Source organism: Amblyomma mixtum, chromosome 1 (assembly GCF_055824585.1).
Source record: "Amblyomma mixtum isolate Tamu chromosome 1, ASM5582458v1, whole genome shotgun sequence".
Classification (NCBI taxonomy): Eukaryota; Metazoa; Arthropoda; class Arachnida; order Ixodida; family Ixodidae; genus Amblyomma; species Amblyomma mixtum.
The window spans coordinates 320,173,989-320,187,154 of NC_143012.1; the positions used below are offsets into that span (position 1 = coordinate 320,173,989).

At 48.0% G+C, this 13,166-nt stretch overlaps 1 protein-coding gene across 1 annotated transcript in view; it reads right to left on the reverse strand.

Annotated features, from left to right (window-relative positions):
• The window catches only part of LOC149372656 (fatty acyl-CoA reductase 1-like), a 38,179-nt gene extending 31,137 nt beyond the window's left edge, over positions 1-7,042 (reverse strand). The window contains exons 1-2 of the mRNA XM_089567216.1: positions 6,878-7,042; positions 1,147-1,263 (exon numbers count right to left, since the gene is read on the reverse strand). Of these exons, the coding sequence (XP_089423342.1) occupies positions 1,147-1,263; positions 6,878-7,018 (258 nt within the window). The 5' untranslated portion in view covers positions 7,019-7,042. The remainder of the gene's footprint in view (positions 1-1,146; positions 1,264-6,877) is intronic.
• Positions 7,043-13,166: the final 6,124 nt, after the last annotated feature.

A 13,166-nucleotide genomic window follows, 5' to 3' on the forward strand; every position in this document is an offset into this window, starting at 1 on the left:
TAAAGACCTGCCGGCTACTTACTTCACTACAACCAGAGTCCTTCAATCGCGAATTCAAGGATTGCGCTAGAACCAAACTGTTACTATCGCAACAGGTGAACTTCGGCTAAAATATGCAGTATTCCTCACGGTGAAACGACGCTTATGCGTCAGACATGCACCCCAGTTTCGGTCAAAATGCTCCAAATCATTTACTTCGGGGAGCAGCTGCACTGCTACAAGCACGTCATGAAGCAGCGAGTCGACAGTGCAGTTTGTATTACAGTGTACCTGCATATTTATTTATTTATTTTCAGTTCTTCAAATGCGCCTGTGCAGGGGTTTTACATGAGGGTTGGGCATTCGCGATGACAGCTGAATTCTCCAATGAAACGCTTGAAGTGGTCATGATTGCAATGAATGACAGCAGCAGCAGGAAAGTCCTTCTAGTCCGTGGACGTTCTTACGAAAACTGAGGAAAGATGAACGGGCTGAAGGTCGGTACACGGTCTTGTCACGGCTGAGGCGGCAGGAGTGGCGATGGGCTGGTAGAATGGCAGGGTTGCGCGGGGATTCGTAATAGAATTTATGGAAGAGGGATAGGCGAGCGACTTTTCTGCGATATAAAAGGATGGGTAGGTTAGCTTGTTTTTGGCAACCATCATTTGGCACATTTCGGTAGGGGATTAAGAGGTGTAGGCGAGAAGGCGTAGTTTTCGAGGCACGTACTTCGACGTGTTTGTCCGGAAAACTCAAGCCAGTGGTTGTGGCCCGGTAAGCACATGGAACTGGCGACCTTTTAGTAAAATATGGAAGAGCTGAATTACTGCGTAGGTGGCCAGTAGCTCGCGACTGAAGACGGTCTGGCTTTAGCCTTGTTGCCGGCGCGCCGCGAATGGAACGGAGGGAGAATACGGAATTGAACCTAAACAAACTTTGGCAAAACCTTCAGTCAACCTCTAGTGTCTACGCGCTGCACGGCCGCCGGAGCAGCGCATGCTCAACAACAGCGTCTCTGGAATGTGCTACAGCGGTTACGGCGCATATTCGCGGGCAGCGCAGCTTATCTTACCGTCGGAAAACATAGGCGCGTTTCAGGAACCACGTAAGCTATAAGCGATTGCTCCAGCAGATATGTCCAAGTAAGTAATCGTGAACGAATGTCACCTGTGAACCGAGCATTGTTGCCAGCCTCGCCTGTGGCTCCTCTCCGCGCTTGGTGCGTATAAGGAGGTAGACTCGCTTCAAGCCGGGACAAGACCGCAGAAGCTTTTCCAGGAGAACCTGAAACAGAGATTAGGTTTTATGGGGTTTAACGTCCCAAAGCGACTAAGGCTATGAGAGACGCCGTAGTGGAGGGCTCCGGAAATTTCGACCACCTGGGGTTCTTTAACGTGCACTGACATCGCACAGTACACGGGCCTCGAATTTCTCCTCCAAAGAAATTCAGCCGCCGCGGCCGGGATCGAACCCGCGTCTTTCGGGCCAGCAGCCGAGCACCATAGCCACTGAGCCACCGCGGCGGCCCTGAAACAGAGATGCAAAAAGCATATAAACAGTGTTTAATGTATGCAGCAGCGTTTAGAGGGAGATATGTGTTACGAATTGACATAAAGATTCTAACTCTGGGTGATTGGACTTGGATAACCTTCTACAAATAGATAGTTCGCAAAGACTTCACAAGGTGATCTTTAGCTAGGTATGATTTCGTCTGAGAAATAATAAGAAAGCAAAATCGAAACGTTTTTAATGGGATCTCTTGACTCTGACACCGGCGGGGATTGCTATTTCCACGTGGTCACGGCATTCTAGGCGCTGTTGATTTCCTCACTGGCGACTGTCATATGGCACAGCGCTCAGGTCATCCTACAGAAAATCCGGGAGACTCGCCAAAAGGACAGAGGTGGCCGTTGTAGAGGATTCGATTCCAGCGCCACCGTGAACATCTCCGCTCCACAACGAACAGACGTTTATATTTGTAGTGCGAGCATGCAAAATAAAAGGTTCAGTTTTACCGTTGTTCGGCTCCTCGGCGGTTGCCGTCACGTTTCTCGCTTTCCTCTCTACGTGCGTCTGTCTGTAGGGATGCACCTCACGCAGCTGTTGGCTGGGTGACCCGGCCATTGAAAGTATGCGATAGAAGACAAAACGAACGCTCCAGCGTCCAGCAAAGACGCCCCGGCCTCGCAGCCTCAGTAAACCATCACAATAGACGTCCTGGCTCCCAGCGCACTCATGGACGCCATTGCGAATAGCGAAGTGCGGCTTCCGCCATTCTGACCGAAGAACCCTGCCTTGTGGTTTATGCAACTCGAAGCCCTCTTCGATCTGCGACGCACCACATCGCAACACGTGCTGTACCTGCAGGCCGTTTCATCACCTTCTTCAGAGGTGGCTGATGATTTTTACGACGTCATGAGAGCCCCACACCCGACCAAGACCATACGACCATTTCAAGGCCATGGGGCTGACGCGAAGACAGTGCAGGGGAGAAGCCGCTTGCAGCTACTCCTCAACGCGGCTGAACTTGGTGGTCGCCGACAGTCGCATCTATTAGATCGGATGCGACAGCTACAAGGCGACGCTACTAAAGACGCTAAGAACCCATTGGGCCGCCGCTGTGGCTCAGTGGTTATGGTGCTCGGCTGCTGACCCAAAAGACGCGGGTTTGATCCCGGCCGCGGCGGTTGAATTTCTTCGGAGGAGAAATTCTAGAGGCCCGTGTACTGTGCGATGTCAGTGCACGTAAAAGAACCCCAGGTGGTCGAAATTTCCGGAGCCCTCCACTACGGCGTCTCTCATAGCCTTAGTCGCTTTGGGACGTTAAACCCCATAAACCAACCAAGCAACCACTAAGAGCCCATTGCAGCGTGAGCGGTTTCTACAGCGCTTGCCTCAGGCGCTTGTCGTTGTTCTGGTAGCTGCAGATAATATACATCTCGACAAACTGGCAGAGCTCGCAGACCGCGTCAGTGACTACTCGGGCACAAGCCCTGCGGTGTCTTCAACCACTGTGCCATCGGACCTTGATGCCCGCCAGTCTCGGCTCGAGGAGAAACTGGACAGATGGCAGCAATGCAGACTTTCACGCATCGCCGCTCTAGACCGGCTAACGGTGGCTCGCGCTCACGTTCCCAGCTCTGACGGTTATTGCTCAAGCTCGGCGCCAGCTTTGCCAAATGCCGGGAGCTCTGTCGCTGGCAGGAAACCATGTCAGCGAGTCACTAATGGCAGCGCGTGACGCAACCACTACGCCAAGCCGCCTCTTCTACGTCGCAGACATGATCGCAGGAAATTGCTTTCTAGTGGACACTGGTACCGAGGTGAGCGTGTTTCCTGCCTCCCGCCTGGACCGACAACGTTTCTCGAGGACTACGCCTTTGTAAGCTGTGAATACACCCACAATCGCGACTTTTGGCCAGCGCTCGCTTACCATTGGCGTGGACGTTCACCGAACATTTCGGTGGAATAAATGCGGAATTTCTTACCCACTTCCGTTTGAACGTCGCCGTATGGCAGAGCGCTGTTCCAGCTCTAGCAGTTTATAACGAATTGGCGGGCGGCGCAAAACAAAGGCTCATTGTGTGTTAGTACCACTCAATGTTTGACTCAAGCAAGAAATTTACTCGTCTCCTTCTGCCTGCCCGGATCAGCCTGAATGTGCCGTGAAACCGGGCAGCCTAATGAGAACTTTTCTTTTTGTTCAACATCTGACGCTCGTGGTAGAACAAATAATTAATTTTCAACCCGCATTAATTATAATCGCAGTACAGTTTGAGAGCTCCCTTTTCTCTGAATATTCTGGCCGCAACTTGGAGAAATGTGAACAGGGATGATTTTCGCCCCACTTAGCACCGTGCAAAATGTACCACTGAACGTTCGAGCGCGTGTGATCGCCCCACTTACTGTCCTTATAATATTTATTCTGCGTTCCCAAGGTAAAGAATGCAACTGCATCGAGGCTGGTTTAGGTGGTCTTAAGTGCCAAGGTAGACTCTGGCTAAAGTTAGACAAAACTGCGCTGGAGCACAAATGCTGCAGCAGTAGTAAGCTGGAATCGGATGGAAGTATACAACACTCTGTGCTTCGAAATTCCATTGCTGTCATGTGTATAAGCTTTGTTCCATAGGCGCCAATTATTCGTACGTGCGGTCGAAAGTGTGTGGCGACTAACTTTAGTGCGTGAGGACTATATATGACCTGCCTGCTCAGCATGATGACTTCATTACAAAGGGCTTATGGATTTATGGGGGGTTTAGCGTCCCATAGCAACTCAGGCTATGAGGGACGCCGTAGTGAAGGGCTCCGGAAATTTCGACCACCGGGGGTTCTTTATCGTGCACTGACTTCATTATAAAGGCTTTGAGTTGATTGGCCAAGATATTTTTTAGAGTTTGTAAATGGTGTGGCGCAAGAAGAAATATATTACAGCTTTGAAAATTATAAGTTCTCTCTGGGAGCTACTTCCAGCGCTGAATTAGGCCGGCTTATGAGATTTATGTCATTTCTGTAGTATTTTTCGGTATATAAATTCCCTGTTTTCACAGAAGACCAAAAAAAAATCCTCACGAGAGCGACGATCTGATCCAGGAAAGTCCCTACAGTAAGCAGCTTCGTAAAATTTTTCTACCTATCTGACCAGAAGAGCAGCGAGATTTACTTTACTTCGCGTTCCCTTAAGAAGACATGTGGCATCTGTATACATGCAACTGTAGAAAATTCACCGGCGGCAAGCCGAAAATTTCAGTGGCACCGAAAACCTATCCGTGCTGACGGTTATGATGTGCATGATTTCTTAATTACCATCGACAAGTAGACGAAGAGTCTTTGATAGCCCAAAGTCTGGCACAAATGCTACATGCAGAAACCAAACAGTTTGTGCTTCAACAGACGCTATTGCGAGTGCGGATGCCCAGGCTTCATTATGCGCCCCTTGTCGCTTTCGCCTCGGACCAACTGTGCGTAATTAAAATCGCCAAATGACCGGTTCCGAAGCACAGGTCTATGCTCGCACCCGAAACGAGAGCTGGTGGGTTGCCTTGTCCAGGTCGTGCTGGTAATGGCGGTGCCTTGGAGGGGGTGCATGGCAAACAGAGGCGGAGTTGCTCTCGTACGTCATATTCGCGCGATGTTCGAGCAGGAAGGCGTGTCTCTCCTCTCAGGCCACACTGAGCGAGGTTAACGTTGAAGACGACAGCGCTGACGAGGACAGACACGAGTACGCCTTCCGATAGACCTCGATCCAAAACGCGGTTGTAAAGCGATAATTCTATTTACAGCTGAATTATAAGTTCATATGTATATATATATATATAGCGTTCATTGATTACGAGAAATCATTCGGCTCAGTAGAAACATCAGCAGTCATGCAGGCATTGCGAAATTAGGGTGTAGAAAAGTGTTATGTGAAAATATTGGAAGATATTTATTACGATTTCAAGCTACCATAGTTCTCCATATAGTCAGCAATAAAATTCCAATATGGAAAGGTGCAGGCAGGGAGACACGATCTCGCCTATGCTATTCACCGCCTGTTTACAGGAGGTATTCCACGGCCTGAAATGGGAACAGGTGGGGGTAAGAGTTAATAGAGAATACCTAAGTAATTTGCGATTCGTTGATGACATTGCCTTGCTAAGTCACTCAGGACATGAACTGCAAAGCATGATCAATGAATTAGACAGGCAGAGCAGAACGGTGGAGCTAAAATTAAAATGCTGAAAACCGAAGTAATGTTCAAGAGTCTAGTAAGAGAACAGCAGTTCACAATTGGTGGCGAGGTGCTGGAAGTAGTAAGAGAATATTCCTATTTAGGGCAGGTAGTGACAGCCGATCCATATCATGAGAGGGAACTAACTAGAAGAATAAGAATGCGGTAGAGTGCATATGGCAGGTTTTCTCAGGTCATGAATGGCAGTTTACTAATATCCCTCAAGAGAAAACTATACAACAGCTGTTGTGTCTTGCCGGCACTCACCTATGTGGCAGAAACGTGGAGGCTAACAAAGAGGGTTCAGCTTAAGTTAAGGACAACGCAGCGAGCTATGGAAAGAAAAATGATAGGTGTAACGGTAAGAGATCGGAAGCGGCCGGAGCGGGTGAGAGAACAAACGTGGGTTAACGACATCCTAGCCGAAATCAAGAGGAAGAAATGGGCTTGGGCAGGGCATGTAATGTGAAGGCAAGATAACCGCTGGGTCTTAAGGGTAACGGAGTGGATTCCAAGAGAAGGCAAGCGTGACAGGGGGCGGCAGAAAGTTACGTGGGCGGATGAGATTAAGAAGTTGGCGAAATACGGTGGCCGCAACTGGCGAAGGACAGGGTTAATTGGAGCGACATGGGAGAGGCCTTTGCCTTGCAGTGGGCGTAGTCAGGCTGCTGCTGCTGCTGCTGATGATGATGTAAGTGGACCATGGCTATGACTTGCAATGCCGCTCACACGCAGCATTTTGAATTTATCCAGCCAAATTCTACCTGTGAGTTAACATTTCAGTTTCAAATTTATACGGCCTCATAAGATGCCTGCGTAATACCGATACCGAGGAGGCTCGCCAACTTAAATCATGAAACTGTGTTCCGTACACTTTCGGCATGAACGCTAGAGCGACACTATTTCGCAATAGAAACGAGGCCACATACCAGGACGCTTATGTAACTAAAAACAGTAGCAGCCCGCACTGCGAATTAATCATATATCAGGATCGCAAATACAAAGGACTTGTGATGTTGCATCATCATCAGCCCACCTCTTCACTACCCATTCATTAAACGCATAGGTGGCTAAGGCTAAAAGCATGCATAGAAGTTGTAACTATTCTTCACTGGACTGAAAGTAAAACTCGCAGAAAATGCGTGCACGGCAGGAGCAGAGAAAGCATACAGAGGAGTGGACGCTTACCTTCCCAATGAACCCCGTTCCCCCGGTCAGGAATATCGCTCGATCTTGGTAGAACCGTGCAACATGGGAGTCACCGTTTCCATCTGTTACGAAAGCGGTGGATGGGCTCGGCTGTCTCTGCTGGGAACCCAGGGATCCCATGGAACACTGCGATCGGCATGCTGAAACGGACACACCAGCAGAGATTTACAGGAGCAGCCGCTGCCTGCCATAGCGACACATCGGGTGCGACAAGCTCGACAGGCAACAAGAAGTAAGATGTTCACTGAAGAAAAATAGAAAACTCACGGAACGCAAAGCGCTGGTGCTGTTGTCGAAGAACGTAAAGTGTTCGTAGGGCGAACAAGCGCATTTTTAGAGAGCTGCTGTCGGTTACGTAGCTTCTAGCTGAAAGTTTGGAGGAAACTATCGCGCGAGTCCCTCTTTATAATTGCATTAAATGTCGCCGCGAGCTGGGTCACTTGCCGCGGAGAAGGTAGCATAAATGCATTCAAAATCGCGAAACAGAGGGGCATTGTGGATTGATAAAATAACCGAACTGCTGAGCCAAATCGCTGCTCGTGCTGATAAGCACGTGTGCGTTCGGTTATCCGCTTATCCTAAGCGTGCTCGTTTTAGCGGTGTCAATGGCCTATCAGCTGGTTTGTCATGCATAAATTACTGAGTCAAGCGTCATTAAAAAAAGAAAAAAATAGCGCTCAGTGCCCTAGTGTAATTCACATACCAACCCCCTGCTCATTGGTGTAAATGGCCAAATGGAGCTCACGGCCGGTGTTCTGTGATTCTTTTTTCTTTCTATGTGTACATATTTCTCAGTTTCAGCTGCCGCAGTGAGAAAATTATTCAAGCGGTTGCTTCTGACGACAGCAATTTTCTGTAGTTTTCGTAATGACCGTATTGTGAGTGGAAGCTGCACTCGCAAGATTAATTTCAATGGAATATGTCATGCGGGCATATCTTCACACTTTACATTGCGAGTTATGCGTGCGTGACTAATCGTGCCACTTCTTTGATGGGGCTGTGAGATCTCTAATGTCTCGTCATTGCAGTTTCAACTAATGTCTCGTCATTGCAGTTTCAACACCAGACTCTAAACGTGTTGCGAGCAAAATTGCAAGATTCTGAAAATAATGAGGCAGCACGGAATCTATCAGCGCAATTAATTTATCAGCCGCTAACTGCGTGGAAGGTTTGCCCCATAATGTTTTTACTGCGTCTTAATCCCTTCCTACGGTGCTGACGTGCTTCGTGCTTTAGACCTGCTGAGGGCGCCAGTTGCACATACTTCTATTGCAGGTTTTCTTCAACCTACATATCCGTGCAAATAATGGGTATTTTAGCTCACTCAAGTCGTTCCTCGAGTTTGAGAAGTAAGCATACATGATCAATGTACCCGGGTATCATCGGAGTGTCACTTAATCCGCTTCGCCATTACGTGGCAGAAGACCTTCTTCGGTCATAATATGCAGCTGTGTAAGCGTCATCGTTTGGGTTCCGGTTCGGTTCTAAAAACAAGCCAGGTAATTCGCTTAGCAGTGCAAAAACTATCGAAAGGTGAACCTACCTAGCCTTTCGGAAAAGCGATGTAATAAAGTATGAAGTGGCAGGAAAACAGAAAAGCTAACCAGCGCTGGCGCAAATCAAACCAACCAAACAGCGCTTATGTCGATTTAGAACACTTGAGATTCACTTGTCTTTGGCATAGGGATGGGGAAGTCGCACTAGCGCCATCTTGACAAGACTGCTGCCCCCCATGCGACAGCAGCAGCAATCACATTAAGAACAGCGTGAAACCAACTGTATTAAAAATATTCACTGTCTTGTCCTCGAGAGTAGATGCGGGCATAAAACCTGCTGACACGAAACCATGAACATAGCCAAGTGATGCTTTCGAATTAATATGCTGCATTCTGTAACTGGGTTTGGAAAAGTGCAGCTTGTGAAATGTTCCTGAGAGAACAGAAAGTTCACCTAGTTGGTTGTATTGCATATTAAAATGTGTACACTGCAAGACAAAAGGAACAACATCACACAGAATAAGTGCACAACAGTCAACTGAAATATATATGGAAAAGACGAGTATTGTGTGCGCAAAGTCGCACCTGCGCACTGGTTAAAAATTTCGAAAGACAAAACACCACAGAGGAAACGAAGGTACGTGGTTCGCTTGTCCAGTTACAAAAATTCACTGTCGTGTGAAGAAATATATTGTTTGTTGACCCAAGTGTATACTGCTGCTTCCTTATTTCGTACGCTGTTTTGTCGAACATGGGGCAGCAATCGCAACTCCGGCAGTGTATCGCTAAGTGGGAGCCTACGTCTACGGTCAAGGTATACTGGCGCAAACTTTTAAGCTGTGTGTTTACACGCTTACCAGTGTCGCCAATGTAGACGTACCCACACAAAAAAGGGATGCGATAGACGACCCTCGAGGTGCATGTAATGAATTCGATTGTGCGCTTTACGCTAAAGCTATGCTTTGACCGCTGATTCGGATCATGAGAGGGGAAATAACTATAGAAGAAAAAGAATGGGGTGGAGTGCATATGGCAGTTTCTCTCAGATCATGAATGGCAGTTTGCCAATATGCCTCAAGAGAAAAGTATACAACAGCTGCATCTACCGGTACTCACCTATGGGGCAGAAACGTGGAGGCTAACAAAGAGGATTCTGCTTAAGTTAAGGACAACGCAGCGAGCTATGGAAAGAAAAATGATAGGTGTAACGTTAAGAGATCGGAAGCGGGCGGAGTGGGTAAGGAAACAAACACGGGTTGATGACATCCTAGTCGAAATCAAGAGGAAGAAATGGGTTTGGGCCGGGCATTTAATGCGAAGGCAAGATAACCGCTGGTCCTTAAGGGTAACGGAGTGGATTCCAAGAAAAGGCAAGCGTAGCAGGGGGCGGCAGAAAGTTAAGTGGGTGGATGAGATTAAGAAGTTTGCGGCGATACGGTAGCTACAACTGACGAAGGACAGGGTTAATTGGAGAGACATGGGAGAGGCCTTTGCCCGGCAGTGGGCGTAGTCAGGCTGATGATGATGATGATGCTTTGAATTATTTCTTTCTTCTTTCCGCTTGCTAACCGTAGAGCAAATACAACTTAGACTGTGTCAAGCTGTCGGAGACAGATCTGACAACCAGGCAATTCAAGAGCCCTTGACTTGACCTTGAAATGACTTTGACTTTGAAACCGGGCCTTGACCCTTGCCCTATCCAATTGCTTGACCATTGATCTGACCATTGGCCATCCACCGGTTCTCCGAACTTATAAACTGAAGGTTAGACCTTCGACTTTTCGAAGTGACGAACGGCGGCGGCTATGCGTTTTGGCTCAGGCGTGCGGACAGCCAACTTGAGGAGGGGGAGGGAAAGGGGATAGGGGAGGCCTTGCCTTGCTTTCGGCTTCAAAAAATGTGATGTAACGTCCGCTCCTCAATCCTTCTTTTCCTCCATGAAATAATCAATAAAAGAATGCTCAGACTTTCTTCCCTTTTATATTGCTCACGACTGCATGTGTTGCCGACGTTGCGCTATGTTCTTTTTCCGGAACAAAAACACGAAACACTGATTTCCCTTAAAATGAGTTCTGCTGAAACCGATTCTTTGCACATGCGATTAGTTCTGGAGAAGGGGAATCTTGAATGCAAAAAAAAAAAAAAAGAGCGTTTGTTGGCTGCGGCCACCAGACGAACTGCACACGAAAAACAATTATAAACCTGCTGGTTGATGCAAGATTTTATGTCTAAAATAAAAACGTCCAGCACCCCAATATTGCCGAAATAATGGGAACACCATGCTCTGGAAGAGAATTCATAAAATGGGGAAATATCCGAATTGATTCGAAAGAGCTCGCTTCGAGCCCTAGAGCTTATTGTAGAGACGCCCCGACTGAGGCTCGTCGAGATTGTGCCTTCGCGTCCACGGGCTGAAATCAGGCGCACTAGTATTTAGCATCTTATGAAGGTCGGTCCTTTATTCCTCGTAGCATGAGCAAGCGTCATTATAACAAGGAATACGAGTTTATCTTTTTTTCTCAGAGTTGTGTGCTGCCTTTAATCGTCTAGCTGTATTTTCTTGAGCGCTTCACGACGCCCATTGAGTCACATATTTCGTTCCAAGAACAGCCCAACAACGCCAGCAATTATATTCGCTGTAAAATAATGATACAGATATTCAAATCATGCGCGTCAAGCAATTCATTAGGCGAGCTTGTGGGTGAGCGAAAATACTATTGCCGATTGCAGTCGCAAAAGCCCGCAGGCGCTGTGGCAAACCTGCCAAAGTCGCCAAGAGGCGTATTTAATGACGACTAAAGAAAAAGGGGAAAGAAGCAAGGGACCAAACATCAATAAATACTTAGTTCTGGCTTAGGTTAGGTTATACAAGCGGAATGTACAAGCTGCTCATTAGAATGAACTATCAATTCTCTGGCCGGAATCTACAGCGACGTAATAATGCGTAAAAGACGAAAGCTATCGGTCACAACTGGACAGATAATGTTACAACTAACTAACTTTCGAAGTGCGCACAAAAGTAAACCGTGAGGAGAGTACACCAGCTGCACAAGAAAAGCTAGAAGTACAGTGGTGCGAATACAGTGATATCACTAAACAACGCTTTCATGCGTTGGTGACATCATTACGCACCAACGTAATCTTCCTCGGTTGTAAGATTGCAATTGGCGTAGATGAGCCAGTCAAGCTCCTCATACGTGCGGAAGCGGCCAGGCCGTTCGGTGAAGAAACACCTCTCAAGGTTCTCAGATCTGTGTTGATTCATCGGCAACTAGTTAAAATTGGGAAAGGTATACTGAGGCCTGCACTGTTCCAAGAGCACCGGCTGCTGTTAACGCGTTAGCATTAACGTGATCAATGCAAACCGAAATAACGACCGCCATCTGTCTGTAGCCAGTGGAAACCTGTCCACCGGGCGATGAACGTAGTGCAGGTGTAGTCGTTTTGGGGCGTTAATTAAACCCGATGAAAACAAACCAAACAACTTACCGTTTAATACGTACCGACATGACTTAGCATACTGGTGTTGCACCTATTCTTTTCAGTCAAGTGCGGCAGTGTAGTGATGTCTGCAACGGCCGACTTATCGAAGCTGTACGCTCGAAATAACTACTGGCGCCTGCAGTCATATGATACGCTACCGTACGTAACCTAATGTGTCGGCCATCCACGGCCGTTCTGGAACAACAGCCACTGGAAATGTCCCGACATTAGATTGACGTCATCTATGTCTCATTTTTGTGATGCAGTGATGGCAGGCTACACGCCTCCTCGCCATCCGCGGTATGTGTCCTCTTCACGCTTATTAAATTGAGCCGCATTTCGTCTCGCCCCATGTAGCCTCCCTTTCTTTGCTTTTTCTTTGTAATTTACACTTGTTTTCGCGTATGGGTTTCGTTTAACGTCCAAATTCTGCGGGGCCTTTTGCTCGGCGCTCGGAGGTGTGCTAGGCCGTTTTTTTTTTTCACTATGATTTCTTTCCCAAAACGAAGCGGTGTTGGTAAGCTCAAGCTGGCTCAGGTATACCAGAATTAAAAGCCCGGCCGCCGTGCTGAGAGGCTGTACTTTCCTACTGCTTGCGTGTGGCGGGAATTCAGTACCGCTCACACACACTTTTTGCGCATGTGCGGGGCTACCGTCGACTGCCGATGTGTGGAACTCTGCGTTGACTATCCCTTCCTTCTGGCTTCCTAGGAGCCGTCAGCTCGTAAGGATATGTTTTGCATATCCAAGGATGCCAGTGTGCCCCAGTTGTGTATGATGAGCGTCCCAGTTTCGTTCCCCAGCCGTGCTTCCGATACTTTTGATGCTACAGTGGCGCCTCTCTATTCTAACTGGCACCGAGAAACTTATTTTGGTTCCGAATTGCCTGGTGTCAGTGTCCCAGGGCGCCGCACAGCTTTAGGCCATCAGTTATTCTCTGCAACCTGTGGTTTTGCCGGCTACCTTGAAGACTGCCACGTGTAGCTGAGTTAGCCGGTCTTCGGTGGCTTTGGTTGCGGACGCACCAGACGAAGTTGCTGCTGCTCCAGCCACAGTTTCACAGCTCCGTCGGTTTGACGGTAAATCACTGAGCAGTGAACAGTGTGATGCTTTGGCCCCCTTGCTGGTCAAGTAGTCATCTATCATTGACTTGGGCGCGGCCGGGCAGCCACCAAACCACGTGACGTGACGTCACCAACCCACGTGAAAAAAAAATTAAAAAGAAAACAAAAGGAAAAAATAAAAGGAAAAAAAAGGACGCCTGAGCATGGTGGCGGTTGCCACCGCCC